Source organism: Cygnus olor, chromosome 2 (assembly GCF_009769625.2).
Source record: "Cygnus olor isolate bCygOlo1 chromosome 2, bCygOlo1.pri.v2, whole genome shotgun sequence".
NCBI classification, from domain to species: Eukaryota; Metazoa; Chordata; class Aves; order Anseriformes; family Anatidae; genus Cygnus; species Cygnus olor.
Window position 1 is genome coordinate 59,220,155 of NC_049170.1, and position 18,577 is coordinate 59,238,731.

The 18,577-nt window shown below is 40.1% G+C and overlaps 1 protein-coding gene across 14 annotated transcripts in view; it reads right to left on the reverse strand.

Moving 5' to 3' along the window:
* Positions 1-18,577, reverse strand: part of HECW1 (HECT, C2 and WW domain containing E3 ubiquitin protein ligase 1) — a 266,693-nt gene that overhangs the window by 160,222 nt on the left and 87,894 nt on the right. For all 14 annotated transcript variants that reach the window (XM_040548239.1, XM_040548244.1, XM_040548245.1 and 11 more), the window contains one exon: positions 11,246-11,353. In XM_040548239.1, coding sequence (XP_040404173.1) covers positions 11,246-11,353 — 108 coding nt within the window. The remainder of the gene's footprint in view (positions 1-11,245; positions 11,354-18,577) is intronic.

Consider the following 18,577-nt stretch of genomic DNA (forward strand, 5'->3'; position numbering starts at 1 on the left):
TGGATGATGAGAAGGCATCAGACCTGTAGCTCTTATTCTCAGGGATGAGTCTAGAGCTGCAAGTGAGCCATGACAGCTCATCCCAGGTAAGTAAACACATCACCTCCCTACGCCTCTGCTTCCTACCATCTCAGAGGTGAACAAGTACCTGGCAAATGCACAAGCCCCACCACCAGGGAGAAGGGTCTGGAATAAATGCTGCTGCCTACCCTTAAAGTCTCACTGTAGCAGCTTCTTTTGATAAAGGAGGCTTGAGAAAAGTCCATCGGCAGAACATCTTTTAAAGAGAGAATGCATAATGAAATCAGCATAGATAATTTAATGAAAGGGGAAGGACCAAAAAAAAAGCATCATTATGGAGATTTAATTAAGAAACAATTACAGCAGAAGTATCTATTTCAAGTTATTTTTAATATAAAAACTATTAGCACTGAGATATGGGAGGAAATTACACCTGCTATTAATGAGGTAAGGTGAACACATGAAGTATTGAAAAGCTTACAGAATAGCTTGGAAGTATAAAACCCAATTCTTCTGAGGCTCTCAAGATCCTATTACCAATATTAGAGACGTCGCAGAAAGACGGTTCTACTGCGCAAAAGTGTTCAGACCCTGCAGAGAGATATTAATTTATCCCTGCTGACCTCCTGCTCTCTGAATAAGTTTATTCTGGATAGAGAAAGTGCTCTTGACATCTAGGAGTCCCATAGCAGGAAACCCTGGACCAGGACTAAGACAATGACAGGGCTAGATTTACTAACTAGTTATAAAGAAAAGGGATATATCAAAAGGCTCTCTGCATCGTTTATACTCTTTTTTATAAACCTGATGAGTTACTACAGCAGTACACCACAGGGATAATTCTGCTTTTTGAAGCAGGTAAAAGCCTCATGGAAGGTCAAATACATTGGATGAATGTTGCCATAACCACTACAAGTCATACGGGACTCAGTGGCTGGCCCAAACTGGACAACAACATAGCAGGGCTACAACCAAATTTCTGTATTACGTGAAGGGATTTATCCCCCTTTATACTGAGATTTTCCTGTGCCACACCAGACATTTAAAAAGAGCCCTTCAGATGCTTTACCACAGCCAAAAGGTATAAAAGAGCCTTGCAGCAGATGGGAAGAAAGTTCACTGCTTCCATAAACCAAGAAAAATGTTGTCTTTAATACACACTCCAAGTTCTGTTTTGATGAATTACTTTCAGAGCAAAATTTAACAGGATTACCAAAAAATCCATAAAATCCTCCAAAATTGTAAACGGTAAATTACTGACACTGATCTATTTTTTCAGACCCTTAAACTAGACATGGACTCGGTTAATAAGCAGCCTGCTGAGTTTGCTCTCTCAGGCAAGCCCTTGATGCAGCTCACCCTTTATACTTAGTTTCCCACCTCTGGGGTCCCTGTGCCCTCCAAAATCAAGAATGTTCAAGTTCAATGGCACTGAGACCTTACACCAACAAGACAGACTCCTCGTCTCCTGAAATATTTTGCATACATGAACTGAACTTACATCCTTAATTTTAAAAACACGGATACAGTGTGTGTTTGTCTGTTTATTTATTTATTGTAACTAGTAAGAAAATTTCTGAAACAAGGCTTGGCATCTCAGCACTCTATTGGAGTAAATCTGACCTTTTCATTCATGTGCTGATAACCCTTCCAGTCACAGTTGCTTCCCATTTCCACTGTCTTCATCTTCTACATGAATCTCATTTTTGTTTTTCTACAAAGATAAAACCACTTGTGCCAAAATCTGCACCTGGGCTCTCTGTACATGCTTGCACACAAAATGGGCTGGGCCTGATGGCACACAGGTGCCAAATGCAAGCAGTTCTTTTTGATGTCACTGGGGATTTATTGGCTTGTAGCAGCTTCAGAAATGTGTCCAATGGAAATATTCAAGACAAGTGCATAGGGCCCCTATGCAAGAGAGAGGGAATCCATCTTCCAGGGCAATTCTACCAAATCCCTAGAAAAGCACCATCCAAAAGAGACCGCCAGTAGTATTTCACAGTGGCAAAGACTGATTCATGAATTAGAGGTGACATTGTAATCTCTTGCTGTCAGCAGCAGAAAGATTATCAATCACAAAACATTATCTAAGTTATGCTGATCCATTAAAATAAATTATTATATGACTTCAGCACCCATTGTGCAGAATACTAACATGCAAAGTTCAAAGAATCAAAGCAGTGTCTGTTCATGGATTTTTCAGACAATGGATGAGAACAATACAGCTACTAGCCACACTACTGGATTTCAAGACTCTCTCTTCATGTCAAGTACATCCCTGAATGACACCAAAGTGAAAAGAGATAATGCATTACACACACAGGAGTTCTGAATCTAAAGCAAGTACAATGTGCCTGAGCATATTGCTGATGTGCTTTATGTGATTTGAAGAGCAAAACAAACATGGACGTGAACCACTATTTTCAAAATTTGGCACCTACAGTTAGACTGCTGAAGACCCCAAATGAGCATGTACTATTTCCTGTGGTGTAATGCCAGGTCCTGAGTGGTTTGATGGCTTCCTCTTAAATTATTCTATTCTGGAGAACAACTGCATAACCAAGAAACAACTCCACGAGTGCTTAAGGATATAGGCCCTACCCGATATCTTCAGTGGGATCTGAGCAGAGGTAGTGCAGTAGATCTGATCAGAGCTTACAGCTGCCCACAAATTTTAACACAGGGGCATGGAAAAGCCAGGGCATTCCCAGCTCCTGACAGCTTCCAGTGGGAACTGTTGTAAGGAGTGCATAGCCTCTTTTCAATCTCCTTGCAGTGCCAGCACTACCAGCTGCCCTCCCATCCTTACCTGTTTCTTTCAAAGGGTGCTAAACAACAAGCTCAGAGTAAGACGAGCTCCTGTTTACAAAGAGTGAACTCTGACAACTTTCCCCTTACCTCAGGATCACATAAGCCTGAAAAAAGACCAGTCCTCCCAAACAGTCATAGTCTTCTTAGTGTCCTCACAAATCCCCCAAGTTAAGAAAGGTAGTCAAGTTAGGGGCTGAGCAGATGTGTGCAGGAAAAAAAAAAAAAAAAAAAGATAACGGGGATGAAGAAAACACTGGGATAGATGAAGGAGAAGAGAATAGGAAAGGGCTGTACTTTTCCCCCCTTATTGTCAATGACCTTCTACCCAAGGTCTGAAATCATGTGGCATTGAACCTCACAGCAGGAGGCACATCTGGTGCCTCAGATAACATTTTGCATTAGCTTGCAGCTGGGATTCAGTCATCCTCACCAGTCTGCACTGTTCTTCCAGTCTGGGTGACAACGTGCCAGGTTGAGCTGGTGGTGGACCTTACTGTCTGTGTGTCCAGAACGTGGGGTCATCTGGCAGCTCCGAGATGAGAGCATCCTTCTGCCTACTTATGAGACAAGACAAGCTGCAAGGGAATAACAAGGCTGAAACATGCTGTGTCAGTCTTATGTTTAGTGAGTGAAGCAACTTGACAAATCTTTGTTGTAGGTAGAGGGTCAGTCAGGCAAGACCTGGGGTGGTGGACTGTGAAGGAAGCTACTGCTGTCGCTCAACCTGACAACATCTGGGAAAGAAAACAAGCAGAACCAGAATATCCATAGCTGGCTTAAAAAAGATGAAACAGAAAAGAGTGGAAAAATCCTGATTCTTTCAGCACCACCTTTTCTCAGGCATAAGCCTGAGCATGCAACTTTGATAAAGACATAATAGTCCTGCAGAAAGCCTCTCCACTCTTTACGGCAGAAGAGCTTTCAGAAGTTCTGTTTCTTAAAGAACAAAAGGAAGAGAAATGCACTGTGCAGTATGGCACGTTTATTTTCAGAGTACAACTTTTAACTAATTCCCAATAGTGCAGACTGCAAACAGACTACAGACAGCCTAAAATACCAGATGAGACACTATGCAGGGAGCAAGGAAACTGAAGTCTTATCTGCAGTTGTAACCCATGTACTACAAGTCACTTCCTTCACTCTGTGCTTCTGTTTCCATCCCTCAACTTTCAGTCTATCTTCCCAATCTCAGCTTTCATACCTAGCTATCAAACATTAGCATTGAACCTAGTACGTTCAAAAAACTGGTCTTAGCTCTTTAGGAGAGGAACTGCCTTAGTATATAGAAAAGAATGAAGATCTGCTGTGCACAGAAGACATCAGACATTACTGTATTAAACAAACAAACAAACAAAAACACACAAAAGCAACAACAACAAAAATAATACAAATCTGAAAGTTAACAAATGAGAATAGATCTGTTGGTCCACACCAAGTCCCAAATGCTCCAAGGTTCAGTGCAATTAGCACTAAAACTTTGGTTAAATGTTACTGCTGTTCTTCACCGTTGCCTCAAGAACTACAAGATGTTCAGTCTCTGATGCACTGATACAATGGCCATGCTTGTTTAGGGTTAAGTGGCTAAGACAGAAAGCTGTGGTCTCTGTGGCTGGGAACTACATCTCAGTGAAGACAGACTTGCTTTACCTTCAGCACGCCTAGGATCACGCATTACTTCTCATTTAAAGCTTTCTAGTTCACCTTGAAAGAACTTTCCAAAATTCCTACTGCCAGCATATCCGAGCTCTCACATCACTCTGAGTTTTGTGCACGTAAAGATTTTGTAATTTCTTTCAGCAATGCCATGAAAAGCAGAGAGCAGGCAGCATGAGGACCAGCCAGGCTGTCCCAGCATGGAGTCACCAAGCACACGTGCTGCAACACAAAGCGTCCACTTCCCTGTGTGGGAACAAATAAACAAACAGCACTGGTCTCTGCAATACAAACAAAACATATACAAGAGACAAAATAAGTTTGGCAAAGAGAAAGATGAAGAAAACTCTGATTTGCAGACAAGTCTCACAGTTAAGCTACCACAGTTCAGTCATGCAGGAAGCTGAGAAATCGCTGTCTAATGTCTTGTGTGGATTGACCTGTTTTCATTCACGGCAGGCTGCTAGCTACAGTCCTGGCACAGAAAGACTTTATAAGACAAAAAACGACAGAAAATGAAATGATGGCAAAGATTAAAGGTTCAGAAAAGGATCCAAAGGAAAGGGTTCTTAAGTAATCACGACGGCTCTGAACTGGGAAACAGGATCAGACTGTTCTCCTCTCCCGAAGCTAAGCCTGGCACAAAGCTGAAGTGCTATGCGTGTGTAAGGTAGAAGACAACCAAAAGGCACCAGTAAGACTAGTACGTGTGGCAGGGAGAGATGCAAGCAGTAAATGTGCCTTTTTGGACACAAGCCTCTTTTGTTGCTTCATATCTGGTTTTTGTTGTTGTTGTTTTGTTTTGGGTTTGGTTTGTTTTCCTTTGACATTGTTCTGCTAAATAGTTTTCCAGTTTCACCATCTGTGGGTTCCTGAAAGTTGAAGTCATGCCGCATGTTCTGATTTGCTCAAAGGCACAGCATGATGGACTTCCAATGGCCTTATCTACATTTTCTTCCTTCACACACACTTTCAGCAGGGAAGTGTATGTGATTTGAGAGATGCTGGGGCAATAAAAATGAAGACAGGAAATTATTTTAGAGGGCTGGACTGGTCAACAGCCTGTCCAGAAAAAGGAATAATTTTCAACGATTCTGGTTTCATTAAAACTTTTGTTGCTATGACTATGTCTCATTTGTTTGGAAACCTTTGAGGCTACTACATCCTTCAGTTCTTTGTGCTTTAAAAGTGGCCTTAGGTCTGCCTAAAGCAATGTTAAACAGATTTTCTAGAGGAAGCCCCAGATGGAAGGGCTGGTTACACATCAGTTCTGGTTCATCTTTCTGTTTGTATTCCATACATGCACAAATACATGGCGTATATTGACAGTGACACACGACATTATTTTTCCTTTGCTACCTCTTACCTGCAGGTGTACCAGGATCTCTCAGACCTCTGATTTGTTTAGTTGCATGGTCTTTTTACCATTATGTCCCTACTGGTTCTCAAGGTCAACAGGAATAACTAACTGTATTTTCTGCTCTTTGCAAGGCCTATCATCTGTCTTTGCTATTGGCTTTGATAAAAATGCAGCAACAAGAGTAACAAATTTAAACAACCAATTGCTGCATAAGCTTCCACACTTGGAAATCGTTTTCTCAGTTGCCACACAGTAAAACAATGTACAGAAGACTAGTAGATTAACAGAGGTCCCCGGTATTTGACTGTCTTCAGTGCAATTCTGAATTGTGTCAAAACTTTTCTCATCATTTTAAGGATATGATGGTTTGATACCATGCTTACAGGAAGACGCTGCATCGTACCTCAGTGAAATGGTTTCTTGCACTCTCTCTTTGTATTGCTGTAGAAGCCAAAAAAGCATGCCAGAAATTCCAATGAAGTAGAGCATGTTTGCTTTCCTGGAAAACCCATTATTGGCTGGTTCTTTCACTGCAGTCCCCTCCAAGTCTTAACACAAAGTACACAACCCTAGTGGCATGCAGGCTTTCTTCCCTCCTCCTTCCTCTCCCCAGACCCCAACCATTTCATGTTTACAGGGGATGGTTACTGTTTATCGCTGGCTGTCAAAAAACCCAAATTGCTAGACTTCTGCAGAAATGCAAAACTGGCCACAGTACGACATTGCCTCTGCAGCTGTTAAGGCTTTTTGTTTGCTGAGTATTAATAGGAGATGAGTTCTGTTCTGCTTGCATTCATACTGTAATTTGGAAGCAATTCCCTCTCTGGCTCACACCAATTACATATCTGTCTGGCAACATTATATTGCAATTTTGTGATATGCAAAGTGGAAAGGCATATGCCTCTCTGGGAAAGATATTAGTACTTTCCAAGGTGAAAACCTAGATCACTACAAAACAAACACAAACTTTAAGTGGCTATGGTATCTGAAAAGGCTGTATGGGTATATTTCAAGAAATTATCTTTGTTCTGAAAAGTGAGGGCTCCCTAGGTGGTCTTAAACCATGCTATCAGCAAATTTGAAAGCAACACCTTTACCTAACTGCCCCTAAAACATAGAAACACATAATAAAAAGAGAAAGCTATTTGGCATTGTTATGGACCCACCACACAAGAATGATTTCCCCAGCCTAGTGAGATTTTAAATATACCTGAACAAGTAACCATGAATGTATCAGATGGGGCAACACACTGAGCAATTGTGAAAGTACAGCTTAAGCAGCTGAGAAGCATCTGAAATTGCAGAATTTCAGCTTTATACAAGCACAAGCAGTGCAGTTTACACAAAAAATGGTTTCAATTTCTTGCCATGTGTTTCTTTGTGTCCTCCACTCCTGACGCATGTCTACAGATCTCTCACAATATTGCTAGTCGCTTTGCCCATAGTGACAGCATGTGCACAATTTCCATCTACCGTGGTCCTCCAGGTCAATGGTTTTTGCCTGTAATGGTCATTACAATTAAGTTTGATAGAAGATTTCTGTTGTGATAATCTACCACCATGAAGAAAATACCTTCCAGCAATTTTTGCCTTTACTTACTGCTATTCCAGATCCTAGATCATTGCATACAAACTATTGTCTGCAATGATTAGATGTTAGTTTTCTGTTAAGTATCTAAATACTGGTTTTATTTATAATGACTACAGGTTACACAGTTAGAATGCCATATTTCATTTTCTTATTAATTTTCTTGAATAAAGGAAAGAAATAATATCTCCATTGGGGAACATTAAGGATTTTGAACAAAACACTTTCAAACACATGATATATGCCTACAGATTCAAAATGTAGAAAATGAGTCTGTATTTACTTGACTCCACTCCTAAAACTTTTTTTTTTTTTCATATTAATGGGACTTTCACAGTTGGAAATCAGCCAACCTTGAATACCTGTGATTTTCAAGTTCACTCATATAGCTCTTCAATAAATAAATAATAATAAAAAAAAACCCATACATTCAAAAATGTCTTTTAAGTTCTTCACTTCAAGTGGCTGGCAACTTGAATGGTAATTTTCTTGAGCAAGGTTAAAAAACACATGATGGGAAGTACTGAAGTTCCCACCTGTTGGCAAAAGAAAAAACTCGACTTCTGAGGCTGCTGGACAGGATGATCCCCATGGTTCCCTGATAATAAGTCTATTTTACCTCACAAAGTGACACTACTGCAAATGTTAAACTCTCCTACATTTCAAGAATAGCTACCAAGCCAGTCTGTCTTAAGGTCTTGGGGACTTTAAATTCTCTATGTAGGAGTTTAAATTCCATATGTAGGACTGATTCTTCATTTGGCCATATTATGATTTCCCCTTTATTGTGGCTCCTGCCAGCTACGATGGGCCAAACACTGCGGTGTATACCTTTATCATCTACACACTGCTTCAGAAAAGGTTAACTGCCAACGTTGACTCATACGTGGTGAGCAGATACCGAAGTGCAGATATTTACTAGCAAAAGTAAACACAGAACTGAAGGGTTACCTTTGCAAGTGAGAGTTCTGTTTTAGTTCTCTGTTTTACAGAGAACTAATGATATACTTAGTAAAACTCCATCAATATCCACTTAAGGGAAGTATAACACAATGCATAGAAGAAAAACGTGGACACCTTGAAAATGAATTGCCGTGTCTTCGTTACCTACTACATGTCTTGACCACTAGTAAATAAAAAGACTACCTAGCTTAGGAATTGCCTTAGCAACAGATTAACAGAAAGAACACTCCAGCTAGGAGAGTCACTAGCACTTGCTTATCTTTATACACTTCCCCAGGTCTCCACCACTGGCCATTTTTGGAGACAGGACACCACGTCAAGTTAACTTTTGTCCAACATAGCAATCCTTATACTGCATTACAACTAAACATAACCTTGTCCTGTCCTCTAGGCTCTCTCAGAAAAAGAAAATATACTTCTGAGATCGATTTTAATGACCACTGATTTCTGATTCCTGCAAATGTTACAACATCCATGTACTCTGCAAACATGCAGATGCAATCTCTGTCCAAAATACAAAAAGTCTGAAAGAAGGTGGTCTACACAGGTGCCTTTGGATAGAAAATACATGAAGTATATGAAGGCACTGCAGTTTTTAACATAATGTTTAATCAACTACAAAGCTGTGTAATTTCCTGTAAAATTCTCAACAATGAGCAGGAACCCTCTAATATGCCTTTACATAAATATGTTTTACATGCATCAACATTTTTCACTGCTTTAACTTCCCACTTCAATAGTCAAGCAGCTCTAAGGTTATCTACGTGTGCTATTATTTATTACTGCCTACTTCATTTTCTCCTATTTTAATTTTGGACAGGGCAATAATTTGTCCTCGATGAGTGCACTGGTACACAATCTCAGGGCTGAGATTCAAAGCTTAATGATGGCAGCATAACAAATTACCAAGAGGAAAACTCGTCAAGCGTGAGCTGCCCAACTACAGTGTAGTATGACTTACTTTTAAGTGTCAGTGAGGGATGGCTATGCTAAGCTGCATTTTCTCACATTAGGGCAAGTGAAGAATGTACGTGCAATCAATTAACAACAGCTACTATGTCTCAGCTAACAGAAGCAACTTATTAAGCTGCCATAATTCATTGCATAGTTGAGCCCTTAATGAAATATGGCCCACCTGAAGAGGCTTTCTCACATTGCCTCTTTCTCCTCTGCTGTGGATTAGGGAAGAAAGCTTCCAGCAGGCTAGTTTCACTCACACATTTTGTCAATAAACTGAGATACTAAGGCATCTTCAAAACCCTGTTCTGCTCCTCCTCAGACTTCTTTAACAGTTAAAAGAAAGTGTGATCAGTCTCACAGATTGGTAACTGAAGCTCAAAGCAGCAGCTGCAAATTAGAATCTTGCTTTAAAGGTTAGATCCTATAATGCATTTCTGGTCCAAAAACGGGATAACTAAAATCAATGTTCTTGTATATTAAACAATTTCCCATCAATGTATCTTTTTTAAATAAATGATGTAAACAGCCTTATCATATCCTGTAGGTCTTGTAGACAATTCAGCAGTTCCCTTCAATTCTTTAGAACAATATTCTCAATTTAACTTAACACTAGGAATTACAGATCATCAGCAATAGCTTCATACTGAGAAGCGAGAACCTGTTTCTAGGATTGAATTTCTGTAAAATGTCTGCACATAGCATCCTTGCTAATACCAGATGCTTGAGGTCAAAGTCAGAGATGAATCTAATCAAGTATAATTCATATCCTTTCTAACTCCTTTAGAATTTAGGTCATATCAAAGATTCCCTTGATTGCCCTCAAATTCAGACAGATGTAAAGAGATACACCTGTCATGCAATTTATATATGCCTCTACATGACTTCTAAATTTTGCCCAGCAGACTGGTGTAGATCACCGAAAACATTAATTACAATTGAAAAAGTGAAATTGTTGCTTGACAGACTTCTTCACACTTAACTCCTTCTTAAAGATAAATGTAGCTCTTTTACTACAGATATTCTCTATAAATCTCAGTCCAGTCTTTTGAGTACGCGATTTCTCTTCTCCAAAGAAAAGCACGTGTTTTCTTTGGGGAACTTAGAGACCACAAATTCCATTCATACTAGCACATGGTAACTTTAAAAGACGAAGAACTCCAATGGTCAGGTTCACTTTGATCAGGGATGTGGAATGACGAAGTCTGGAAGTGTTGTTAAATTACTGTACAGGGTACATAGTACTTTGCAGAAGTGAACTCAGTGTCTATATATTTTGATCACTAAGGGAGGATTGAGGAGTGGAAAAGGGTTACACTGCATTGCATCAGACATCCTGCATAATACATGAATACAATGAGGAACAATTCATTTGAAATCAGTGTATTTTGATAGAAGTATAATAAAGTGCAGTTACATCAATCTAGATGATTACCAGAACTAGACCCCTTTTTAATTTCTGAATCTATCCAAATCTGATGGACCCACCAGAGGTTTTCCAATTAAAAGTCGGTGTGAATCCTCCTGGAGTGAGATTACGCCCGCGAATTATTCTTCTTCTTAACATTTTATTAAAGTCATTGCAGCTCACTGCTAATGACACAGTATAAATAACAGCAAATTGATTAAATACTTATTTATAGCTGTATTAAATATATGTATATATACGTAAGTCAATAGCCACAAAATTTATTTGCTTGTAGAAGCTATGTTTTTCTACTCCACAGAGCATTTCAGTTCCTCTTAACACATTCAAAATTATGGTAACATTTTTGGCCTTTCCTAAAGGATATATTGGGCATTAGACTATCATAAGAACAACCTAAGCAGTTCACTAATCTTTCTGCAATGGTTGAACTGTACTGTAGTAAAATTGAAAAAATACTTACGCTCCACAAAGTAAGAACTAGCATCAATCTTCCAGACAATCTGACCACGATGAGAGCCATTGACGCCACGGTTCTTGTAGTCCAAAAAGTTTTCGGACAAAACTTCATCTATGAACAAAGAGAATGGTATCATCAACTGCCTGTTACGACAACACACAAGGCAGAGTCAGACTAAAAATATGTCTTTGGATTTACAGAACATGCTATGGTTGCTAGACAGCTTGGCACCACATGCTAAGAAATTATTTTTTTTTCACTCATTTATATGTTAAATAACTGCAGTGCTTCTTAAAATCACAGATTTTTTGGACGTAATTTTAAAAGACACATCCTTACAAAATTCTCAAACATGAAAATATGTGGCTTAACATAGATCAATCCCTTCCTAATTAAAAATAATTGTCTAGCTGGAATAGAAAATGATAGCAAAAAAAAAAATAATCCCCCTTTGCACTAGTTCTTCCCGTAAAAAAAAAAATAAAAATTAAAAAATCAGAGAATAGCAGTGTGTATGCATCTGTGCTACACTCACTATTACCATGACAGAGGGGGTTATTTGTCTACTGTCGTAGACAGTGAACGATATTTATGTTTGAAGAATTATTACACTAACTGTGTGCCTTCACAGACAGCACACAAATACCTCTCAGCCTTTAAAACCAAACTACTAATGACGAAGTGCTGTCCACTCAGCATTTTGAGACACCTAGAGGTTGTTAGACTATCACGCTGAGTTTCAAAGATGTCTGGATCGACGAGTAATCTATTAAAAGTTGCTGACAGCTCTCAGGCTGAACGCTGAGAAAGCAACCGCCTTGCATGCAAAGGGCTATGTATAAATAACAGTAGGGCAAGGCAGTGAGTCTGAAAAGCAGCCTTCTGACGGTCCATGCTAATTCATTTTTAGTTTGCTTCCAAGTTTCATTTTAGACTGATTCGACCAGCTCTTTTAAAGAGAAATCTGCAAGCCCTAACCAGTACAGTTGCCAGCAAACACACCCCGGCCTCAGGGCAAGGGTCTGCTTCTTGACCCTCTGTCATTCAACAGCTAAAAGAAGTGCTGTGAGGCCTTGCCATGACCCATCCTCGCTTAGGAGCTTACACTGGCTTCCAAGCCAACAAAGACGCACATATTGCCACCATACCAGGACAGTACGCATGGTTTTGATTATCAGTAAATGGAATCAGCACAGCAGAAATAAAATAGACATTTACAGAGCATTTGAAGAGAGTGGGAATTGGAGGTAGAGGCCTATGACAGGCCGGGGTGGCTGAGCACTCTGAGGGCTGAGGCGGCCGCACCGTTGGCTGTGCCGCATCTCCCAGCCACGGCCTCGCTACTCAGTGTCATGGATCTCACATCTGCACAAAGCCAAAGGCCGAGCTCTGCCTACAGTGACCAGAGAGCAATGAAGGCAGTTTTAACTTTAACAGAGACTTGTAGAAACACACTAAATGAGTCAACCATGCTGTTGAAAAAGAGCAATTCTGTTCCAAAGACAATTACATTAATCATTGGTCATGCAAAAACCTAAGGAAAAATATGATCCACTAAATCCAGTATTAAAACACATCAACTATATACATCATTTCATTATCACATAGGTCTGTGAGAAAACGAAGATGATGCCACCATGACAAAAGGACTCCACGTCTAAGGATGGAGTGATGCTGTGACAACCCACAGAGCTATGCAGACCACATGAGGCCATCTCTGACCAGGCTGCTTGGAGGCACAGAGCAGCACGAGGTGGTGCAGAGACATGAAAACAGTGCCCAGAGCCAGCATGGCCACAGAGCTTGCCATTTCTGCACTCACGGTGCTACCATGAATGCTGTGCCTCTTGCCATGCTGATACAGACATTGAAATGACCTCCAGAAACAAGACAAGTAAAAAACAATAGACATGTGGCCAGAGAGGTCTGTCTCAATGGGCAGGTTTATCTGCCATACAGAACCAAGCACGGTGCCTTCAGGAGGCTGCTGAACGGCGTACAAAGGACAAAGTCAAGACACTCTAAGAACAACATATTCAACTATATATATGCAAAGGTTAAACAGACTAGACTTTCAAATTGAAGGAAACTACACTTTCACTGAAAGAATAAAGCAGCAGGCAAATGTCAATGTTATTGTTTCAGTTTTACATAGTTGTGCTCTCCAAGGAGAAAGATGTGGGCTACCAACATGGAACTCTTTGGTACCACTCTCGAGGGATTTACAGAGGAAATCCTTTTAAAGAGGTCATTAATGATTGCAATGGATAATTATAAACAGCAATGCTATCTACAATACATTTTCCCTTTGCTGACTTGCTAATTGTCAGTAAGTATTTCAATATCTGTGTTTCCTGCTCTGTATAGAAGTGGAAATTTTTCAGCACATTCACACAGTACTTTCCTGTAGTAAACCTTCAACAGTAAAATCCTCTGGTACAATTTCTGTTCTTCATCTGTTCTTCTTCTTTATAGCTAGTTTTGTCTTCTTTTAAATGTAAAATCACATATAAAAGGGGCAGATAAGTATACATCTTTGACTACTTTAGTAAGGACCATCCTGGATGCAGATTACCCAGTGTTACCCACATCATTCTGTGGAAGCAGGAGCACTTATATACATGCAAGGAGATATAAACGCGTGAACTGACAGGAAAAATGCTTTATACTTAGAGGTGAGCATATACTAAAATGTTGTGCTGAGTTGGAGCTTTGAAACTGGCTGCATACAGAGGACATCCCTCAGCTCAGGCTTGCTCGTCTCCAGTTTCAACTCTCATGACGTTTATTTGTCATATTTAGGCTCTGGAAGCTGCTGGAGATGCTCCAACACCTGCCATGTGATTAAGAAGCATGGATAATTACTGTTTTTCAAGATATACTGTTTACAAAATACCGTGTTGCTTAAGGAGGGTTAGCCGAGCTAAACTGGGTGGCTTTGCTTAATAAATCACAGACATTTTAGGCCAGAGTTTAGCAGCACAAGAGATCCCAGAATCAGATTTAAAATGCTGTATTCATACATACTATCTGTTGGGGCCAGCTGGCTCGTACACTAGATGGGTTGTTGTCTGCTTCCCACAGCTGGCATAATGGCAGTATGAGCTCTGTGTCACACAATCTCTCTAATTTGACTGAGATGTCAGCATCTGCCCATACCCGAACCAAATCTCATTTGTAATACAGCCTGAGTCAGCAGGGAAGACTGTGGAAAGCCCTCTCCTCCTTTTTGTAGGAAACAGCCAGAACGCCTGGCAAACCAAGCTAAGAAAAAAGACCACTCTGCATCTACATGTTCAAGGTAGAAGGGGAATGAAGGAAAGGAAGAAGCAGGCTAGTCTACAGTTACAGCTGACAGGTGAGAATATGGGAAAGATGGAACCAACTGTTCTCACCAAGTAACATCTGCACGCTGTCTCCTGCTAGGAGATGGGAGTGTACCGAAAGCAGTGTCCAAAGCAAAAGGTCAGGTCACACAGCATGTCAGGGAAGGGATACAGACAGACTTAGTCATGCACTCACAGTTTACAGACAGCAGCCACTGATGAAATACAGGCTCAGGCAATAGAAAGGATGTCTTAAGATGAGTTTCCCACAACCTGCAATACACAGGTCATCCCAAGGAGGAAGAGCAGAGTCTTTGAGTACTACTCTCCAACACTACCCATTTTGTGTAGATTACAAGAAAAGAAACAAAAAACAGTATCTTGGTCCTGTTACTTTTAGCTCTTACAAAATAATGAAGCTTGCTAACTGAAGTGTAAATGATCAGAGTAAGGATGAGATAAATTTATAATATAAATAAAACATATTTACAAATCTCATGGCTTAGAAATCCACTATGTAGGTCCTTCTCACAACCAGATGTAGGCCCTGCCTGTATCTTTTGAAAAGCTAGGTATCTCCTCTTTCCAAAGAAATAAAGCTTATTTTTAGTTAAACAGAAATTTAAGATAGTTGGGATTTTTAAGCCAGACAAAATTTAGGTCTAAACGTACGTACAGGTCCAAAAGGGAAATCTTTCTCTTTCACTTTTTGAAGGGAAGCATCTTTGAAAGGTGAAAGACAAAGGAATATTCCCTATCAAGGAAAAAATATCAGTAGTTGAAACTGTTCAGGAGGATGGAATGTATGAATACATCCTATCGACCGGATTTAGTTGGCAGGTGATACTACTCCAGACCTGTTATTCCCCAGAGGTTGACACCGCATATGTAGCACATTGAGAAATAAAATTGTGCATGGGAAATACACAGCTGTTTTGTGTACTACATATACATTCATGTGCTTGTGTGTATATATATATATATCAACAACCCACCATATATAAGTGCAGAGGTGATAGGGTATCTTAAGTAGAGAAAAGGTATGTGCAAAGGAAAAAAATACTTTGTATTTCTAGTAATAATTCCTATAACAAAGGAACAGAGCTTAAAAACACGTTGTACCTTAATACCCTAAGGTAAATGGTGAAATGCTTCATTTCACCTCTACACAAAATGAAGCACACAGCTACCGCTGCTCCCTTTTGTATATTTCAGCCAGCAGCTAATGGCTTTTGACATTTTTCCAATGAAGCATTGTAATGCAACTCCCTCCCTCTATTTCTGAAATAAGATTAACATTTACACTAGCTCTCTGCTTAGCTGGCAATCCCCACCACACAGCCTGGGTTTGGGCCCACTTGACCAAAAGCAAACACTTTGCAATCACCCTCAGATCTGAGGCTGCATTTCCCCAGATGGAAAACTGGGAGCTAATTTAGGAAACTGCCAAGTGAAGGAGCATTCAGGATGCACTGCCCTTTGAACATCAGCTGGAGATGGGGACCGCGTGGGCAGCTGAGTCAGGCTGGTGGGGGAGCTGGCAGAAGGTGTTCTCTGCCTGCCCTGCTCACAGAGCAGGGGAAGTGGCTGCAGACCCACAAAGCTGTCCTGGGGTAGGAGAAGAGGCAGCTGGCCTCTGGCACCTCGCACGTCACTGGAGGAAAAAGGGGAAGGTGATGAATGAGCATGCACCGGGCTGCACGGGCCTGAGAAGCAGCTAGAGGGACCAAGGCACTCCAGAGGCAAATATTAGCAAGAGCTTGGGAACCAGCAGCGATTCTGACAGACTGCTTGTCCTTACTGAACCAAATACATCCAAGCACAGCCATTTACCACTAAAAATATTCTGCACTGTCACTTCCATGCTGAGAGATCCCCACATACTTTACAAGCGCTATCTATAGAGAGATAAAGAGCCATCACCAAAGAAAGCTATCTTTCCGATGAAAGACAGTAACAAATGGACAAAAAGCATGCTGTTCTTCAGAGGAATTAGGGAAAATGTTGATAAAGGCCACTCCGCAAAAAGGTGTGTAAAAATATCGTAGGAACTTCAGTCTCTGTCAGCAGCCTACACTAAACAGACAGGACCTCTGTATTTGAAAGCTTGTCTGAAATTACCACAGATAAACAGAGTTGGTACCTCTTCCTCAGAAGGACTGACGTACAAATTGCAAAGAGCGGAGAGACCCTTATGGTCAGTTTGTGTTAAGAGGGAGGAAAAGAAGAAACAATGCCCCTTCCCAAACAGCGTTTTGCTGATAAATACGATCTATCTTTCCATGTTCTCCAAGAATAGTAACTACAGAATTTAGAATAACCTGGGGTACATTCAAAGAAACAAATACCTAACATGAGAGGAACATGATGTCAGACAGGTTCCTGAACTTGGTACTGTATTACAGTCTCTTATCTATCTTTAATTTGATTTAGTACTGCTTATCACAACACTTGCTTTCTATAAACTTCATGCAATTATTGCATAAAACTAGAAGCTACACTTCATGTCTTCATCCCTTATGAATAAGAAATGCTGTACTGCTGAAATTACAGAAGGATTTATAGTCTTTAGTTGAACAAATTTGCTTTAGCTTGAAATTTAAAAGTGCTTTTGGTCAATATGTACGTCTGTACTACAATGACATATGAATGTAGTCAGGAAAATACTCTTAAAATTGTTTTCTGGACAAAAAGATCTAGCTCTGGTTGATCTGTTTAGCAATTTGCATGGAAAACTGCAGGAAAGGGGCATTATAGAGCACAGAATATCAATAAACTAACACTATTTTGCAAGGTAATCTAAGTGTATGCCATGGATAAGTTTTCTATTTCTGATGTTTCTTCTCTTACCACCCAATTTATCATTTGAAGGAGAACATAAAATGATGACAAATTTCTTATTTACAAAGATACCACAGTAGAAAATCACAAATAATGGCTATCGTTATAAAAGTCAATAGGAATGTTTCCACTTGCCTCAACAGCTATGGATCCAACTCTAATGTGGATCAAAAATTCACTGTTAATTCATTTGCCAATTTCTGCCGCCTTTTTATCTGAGTAAGATGTGAATGCAACACTGCTTTGATAAGCACAGAGCTTGTGCAAAATTCAGCCTGAAGGAATTGCTCCTCTCATTTCAAACTACACGTTGCCTTATCGTATCTCAATTCACAGCATCTTTGGTGAAGGTACATTAACGTCACAAAGGGACAATGAATATACTGCAGTTTACAGCTAGCATCCATCCTCCTGTAATTTCTTAGGGAGAAGAGTTCTGGAAAACAAGGATCTTCATTGGTGCTGAAAACTCAGTCCTTCATCTAACAGCTGTGTATGTGCTTTAAGTACACGAGTGGTTCTATTTTAATACCACAAAAACTACTTTTCTTTAGCTGAGTGGGTAGTAAATTGGGAGGTAGAAAATGTGAACGAGTGGAGAGTAGAAATGGGAGGAAAAAAAAAAGAAAAAGAAAAAAGCATAAACCATAATAAAATGGGGAATGATATTTGGCAAAGTTGCAATATTTCTTGGTTCAAAAAGCAGAAAGAGTCACACACAAAACCCAAAGGACACCTGCCATCCACTCCCCAAATCAAGGAGTTGCAACTTCCAGCAAAATACTTTTACCTTTGAACATCTGGCTTACTTTTGGAACTATTTCTGACATTATCATACATGACATTACCTCTAGCACTTCAGTAGCCTCCAAATTACTGCTGGGAGATACTCTGATCTTTCACAATACTGATATCAATAAAAAAAAAGGGAACACAAGACTGCCAGTTGTCAAGATGATATTACATTTTTGGTGTGATAGAGGTTTTCAAAAGGCTGTGGATGAACTGTGGATCAAGCCCTTCCTCACTGTTCTGCCCTCATTGCACTTGACAGTATCCCACTGAGAGTATGAATTCTGTCACCCGAGGGACTTCTGTCTTCTTCCCTTTAATGGGGGAGTGTCCAGCTAAAAGTTGATCTGATAGCTAGTGTTCACCCATGGTATCC